This window comes from Chinchilla lanigera, unplaced genomic scaffold (genome assembly GCF_000276665.1).
Source record: "Chinchilla lanigera isolate Chin_1 unplaced genomic scaffold, ChiLan1.0 scaffold00127, whole genome shotgun sequence".
In the NCBI taxonomy this organism is placed as follows: domain Eukaryota; kingdom Metazoa; phylum Chordata; class Mammalia; order Rodentia; family Chinchillidae; genus Chinchilla; species Chinchilla lanigera.
The window spans coordinates 3,804,557-3,809,936 of record NW_004955528.1 but is presented as its reverse complement, the minus strand read 5'-3'; the positions used below and the strand labels follow the sequence as shown (position 1 = coordinate 3,809,936).

Below are 5,380 nucleotides of genomic sequence, written 5' to 3'. Positions count from 1 at the left end.
CCCCGCAGGAGCCCACAGGCCGCATGCCGTTGCCCCTGGCTGCCCCTCGTGAGGCGCAAGGCCCGCCCGGCAGCCCCGCTCACCGCCTCTCGAGGCCCCGCGCCCAGCCAACCGCCCCACGCCGACCGTTACCTCGAAGGTCCTCCTCAACGGTCGGAGCCCACCCAGCCTCGCGGCCCCAGGGCCCGCCTCGAACCTGCAGCTCCACACCTGCGCCCCTCCGTCAAGTAGAAGCACCCTCGGGCGCTAGGCTCAGCCTCGCGGCTGAACAGGGTCCGCCAGGGGGCAGCCGGAGAAGCGGCCTCCCCCGCCGCCCGCTCTGCGTCGAGTGCGCTCCCTCAGCCTACGCCGCGCAGCCTCCGGCTAAAGGAGGAAGGCGGGAAGCACTCGGCCAATCAGCGCTGCGTCCAGTAACCGGCACAGCCAATTAGCGCCGCCAGCCGGGCAGGTCCCGCCCCCTCGTGCCGCGCACGTGCAGGCTTCGCGGGAGGGTGGAGGCGCCGGGGAGTCTCGCGGTTTCCCCGCCCCCTGCCGGGAGCGCGCGCCCACCGCGCAGGAGCAGCGGGGACGCGGACGGGGACGGGGACGGGGGCCGGCCGGCAGGGGGCGCAGCGCGGCTGTGTGCGGGGGGGCAGGCGCGGGAGCCCGGGCCGCGCAGCTGGGCAGTTTGGCTTCCAGGGCCGGTCCGAAAAATGAAACTGAACGCTCCTGGGAGCCCTGGGTTCGCCGGCCTCGGGGTGCGCCCTTGTTCCCTGAGGGTACCTGGCCCGCGTCCCTGCGAGGCTCCGCAAGGCCACGCCGTGCCGTCTCCCCCCGCCGCGCCGTGCGCTGAGCCGCTCTGCAGCCTGTGGCTGTGCGGGTCCCCGCGGCCCCTTCGCGCCCCACCTCCGGGGTCCGCGCCGCGCAGTCCTAACAGTGGGGTCGCCGTCGCCAGGCACGTGTGACCGCGGTGCAGAAGTCACCAACTCAAGATTTTAACTTCTTTTTTTGGGGGGGGGGGGGTCCGGTACTGGGGATCGAACTCACGACCTTGCGTTTGCCGGTCAGGCGCTGTGCTGCTGAGCTAAACCCCGCCCCGCCAACTCAAGATTTTAAATTATAGTCTAGTGACATACCCAGAGGCTATGTAAAAGGCAACGTTTGTATGAAAATACTGGGTTACACTGGGCTGAGGGGTGTAGCTCAGCGGTAGTGCACACGTCTAGCAGGCGGGACACCCTGGGTGCAATACGTAGGACTCCTCGCCCCTAAAACCGAAAATATTAGTCTATGATTTAAATGTCAAGTGGTGCGAAGCACTCAGGAAAATAAAGGGAGTAAAACTCCATTTGAAGACCAAAGTAGATCAAATGACATGGACTATACATTCTCAAAAATTTAAATTAGAAAAACATTGTTTAGTAATTACACACTCATTGGACTTAAATTTTGAGATTTTAACGTTTAAATTCAGTTTACAAGCTATATATGCAGTCTGCAGAGATTGGGGTGGTTTACATATTTACATTTTTAAAGTGGTTTAAACATCGTGTTAATGTATAGTGCAATATGTGAGATCATAGGTGCTTCAAACTCGTAACCTGACAGATTTCTACAATCATCACTTTTATATCTAGTTTCCCCCATTAAGTTTAGCTCCCTTCATGGGATTGTGAATTTTACTAATATCTTTCAAATTAAAAGTAATGATTTCTCATTTTGCCACTTTTTTAGTAGGGATAAAAAAGTTAGAACTCTTTCATTATGTAGAAAGCCAGGGATTATTTAGTATACATCAGTAAACTGCAGAACAATGCAGGAGGAAAAAAACTATCTCACTCATTTTAATCTTAATTTGAGTTATTTTTAAAACTTTCAGATTATGGCGTTTGAAAGAAAATTTTACCGATAATTATCAGAATTTGGCTTTCAATTAAAATTAGTTCTGCAGTGCCAAGGATTTAACCAAAGGCCTCGTGCATTCTAAGCAAGTGTTCTACACCCCAGCACTTTTCCATCAAATTTCACAGGCACACAACAGAGAAAATAAAGTTTGCACAGGTTTAAATGCTGAAATTGCCACCTACCACCTGTAGCTCATAAGATGAATTACTGAAATCTCTCTGAGCTTTATTCGCTTCAGCTAAGAAAATGGGGATGCTATCAGAAGGTGACATATTTTCCACACTTAATTAAGATCAAATACGTAAAGCATAGTATGGTAAATGTTACTTTCCTTCCCTCCCACTATGCAGAAGGCTTCCTACTAGGCTCAGGGTCACAGCTGGGGTAAGGGCTGGACAGCCAAACACACTGGTTATTCCACACCCAAGAGTCACTGACTGCTGTCAGAGAAGTACAATAATCATCACCCTTGCATTTTCCTAGAGCTGGCTTTATATATAAATAATGCTGACCCAAACAAGCTTTTACAGTTTCTCAAAGACATATACAATCTACTACTGATACTGAGGCACAATCATACAGTTCGTTGTTTTAAGCACACCCCTACATTTACCAGTGTTCTGAGAAGGTAAACCTGATGTATGAAGTGATTTAAACAGTCAAGAAGTTTCTCAAACGTTGTCTTCCGTAACTAGACCCTCAAAACAGACTCTGCTTTTAAATAAAGCGCACACACACACACATTTGTGCCCACACATTTTAATACTTAGGCTTCAGTAAAATTATTTTAAACGGCAGACATTAAATATATTTGAGATAACCCAGCTATTGCACTCCACTATAAAATTTTAAACATTCAAGCAATGTAACTAGATAACTTTCAGGGACTGAAAGTTCTCTTTGCGCTGTCTTAGGGTTTCTTTACCAACCAAGCAAGTCTATTTAAACTTTAAAATTTCAAAGTGTTGGTGTTTTTCCAAAGGCACCTTGAGGTTCGCTTAATTTTGAAGATACAGCATTTATATTCTAGGGCCAGAACCTTTTTGGCAAGAGACTTTTCACATAGATGATGGGATCCGCTCCATACCATAAATAACAATACATCTGGCAGCACAAATATGCACCTGAAGAGTCTGGACAATTGTCTTACACACTGGGCTGGGGACAAGGCAGAGCTGCCGACACAGGCTTGCTGACCTAATTGGACGGTCTGTGAGCAGCAGGAAATGTAACCAGGTTTCCCTCTCTCTTGCATGTCAATGTAGTATACAGTGCAAGGGCTCGAGGCTGAGCAATTCAGGCACAGTATTTTAGATGAAAATTCAGTGTTTATACATTAAAAGGTATCACAGAAAGCCATTCCCATCCTAATGTGTAAAACACAAAGGTCACAATGATCAAAAACACTGGTTAAAAGGCAAAAGGCATCTCTTGATACTTAATGCACGAACAGCAACAAGCACTCAGAAACCAACTCACTGACGACGGGTAGCACAAAATCCATCACACTGGCTTCAGTGCTATCATAAACATTCATCACATCGTGGAGGTCTTGTGCACCTGGGCTGGTTGTTAATACCTCAGGTCTTAGCACCTGCTGTCAGAGGCCGAAGTGGCGATTTTTAAGTTACAGTGATGAACTGCTGGGGACAGCAGCTTCGACTCCTTGATGGGAGGTTTAAAAAATTAACATTTTAAAACTGGGAAACAAGTCCAGAAAATGCTAGAAATTCTCCTATCTGAAGGCACAAAGAATAAAATTGGCAGGTAGCTGATAAAACCTGACATATAGAAATATACTTTAAAACAATCTAGAAGTATAAAATTTGTGGGGCTTTTTTTCCCCCTCCAGTACTTTTGACTAATGCTGAAAATACCTTCTAGTTCTACTTGGTTAACTGGATTTCTGAAAGACGAACGCTGGAATCATCTGTTTAAAAAATAAAGTCACCTTAATCATCAAAAAGGTAACCGCAAAGGGAACTGTTACCCGAAACCCTAGCGCCACCTGAAAAGTTAAATAATTTAAGGCAAGGTGCTTAAACTATTTAGGTAGTTGAAAACCTAAACAGAATGGCCTGGTAATGTGCAGACACACTTCTCAAACACGTGTGCGAGAGAAACACATTACGTGCGAGGACTAACTGTGCAAAAAGGTTGGGCTAGCTGAAAAATCTGGTTTTTCCTCCTTCCCAGTTGTTGATGTAGGAGGCACACAGCCCAGCCAGGGCAGCTTCAAAGCCCAGAAATGGCTATGTGATGACTGATGGGAATAAATTTCTTGCCTATTAATAGTTTCCACTGTTAGAAGCCTACAGACATTGGCAAGCAAACGTAGTCTCGGGTTTTCCCTGTTCCAGGGCATTCTGTTTACAACGGGCATGAACACGGGGCAACAGGACTTCTCAAACGCTTACTAAATTCAGAATATTCCTGAGAAGGCAACCCCTGCAATGCACAATAACAAGCAACAGCCAGGTTTACAGGGACAGATGCAGGTCACATGCACAAGGCTTCCCTAGCAAGAGACAAGTGTTAAAAAAAAAAAAAAAAATACCAACCAAAACCTGGCCTGGGTTCTCCCCAGAAAGGCCAACATTCCCACCACCTCCCTCACTCCGGCACCGGGACGCAACCTACTCGGCCTTCCGGCCACCTGAGGGCCCTTTCTGGACCAGGTGAGCGAGACACTTCACACAGCAGTCAGGACAGGACCCTGCCAGGTCCCCCAGCAGGAAGGAGGTCAGACACTCCGGGAAGGTGTCGGGAACCACAGCCCGGAGCTGGGAAACGGCTGCAGGGCGGCTGCCCCGTCCGCCGCTCAGATGAAGTGGATCCAGCTCTCTTCGCACTCCCCGCGGGGCATGTGCAGCGCGTGATTGCGATACGTGAGGCTGTAATCACGGCCATCGTTGTTGTCCCAGTACTCAGCGCCGGCCACTCGGTAGCGCAGGGCGAAGTGCACCTGCGCGCCGAGTTCCAGAAGGAAGGGCGGCACGGGGAAACCGAAGGCAAAGACGTCCTCGCTGCCCTCGGCGCCCGCAGCCCCGCGCCAGCGCGCCTGGACCTCGTGCGCGCTGCGCCACTCGGAGAAGGTGTAGCGCACCGCCACCTGCTTCTCGAAGGCCACGTTGCGCACGCGCACCACACCGCTGACGCCCAGATCCGAGCAGGTGACGCGCTCCAGACACACCAGCTGCCTCCCCAGGCGCTCGCCGAAGTCGGCGGCCTCGACGGGCGGCGCGAAGTCGGGCACCAGGCACTGCAGGGCGAACTCCACGTCCTGGAGGCTGCAGCACAGGTCCGAGTTGATGGCGAGTCGCGACAGCACGTGCAGCGGCACCGAGGGGTCGTCGCCCGCGTTGAACACCTTCACCTGCGCCAGCTCCAGGCCCAGGGCGTCGGCGAAGCGCACGCGAAGCTGCCGGCTGCAGCCCGGCCGGCACGCTGCCCCCTGCGCGCCCGTCGCCCTCTGCCGACGCTCGGGGGAGCTGGG

General features: G+C 51.2%; 2 protein-coding genes across 4 annotated transcripts in view; both read right to left on the bottom strand.

Annotated features, from left to right (window-relative positions):
• Positions 1-499, bottom strand: part of Sycp2 (synaptonemal complex protein 2) — a 77,618-nt gene extending 77,119 nt beyond the window's left edge. For 2 of the 3 annotated variants that reach the window (XM_005410044.2, XM_013507427.1), the window contains exon 1: positions 133-499. The gene's annotated coding sequence lies outside the window, so the exon portion shown is untranslated. The remainder of the gene's footprint in view (positions 1-132) is intronic. The other variant, XM_013507426.1, reaches the window with a different exon arrangement.
• A 2,128-nt stretch (positions 500-2,627) lies between these two features.
• On the bottom strand, positions 2,628-5,380 carry Ppp1r3d (protein phosphatase 1, regulatory subunit 3D; the record flags this gene model as incomplete). Its single annotated transcript, XM_013507523.1, is given in 1 exon segment — positions 2,628-5,380. A coding segment is annotated over 1 exon segment (675 nt), but the record flags the coding sequence as incomplete, so codon positions are not given.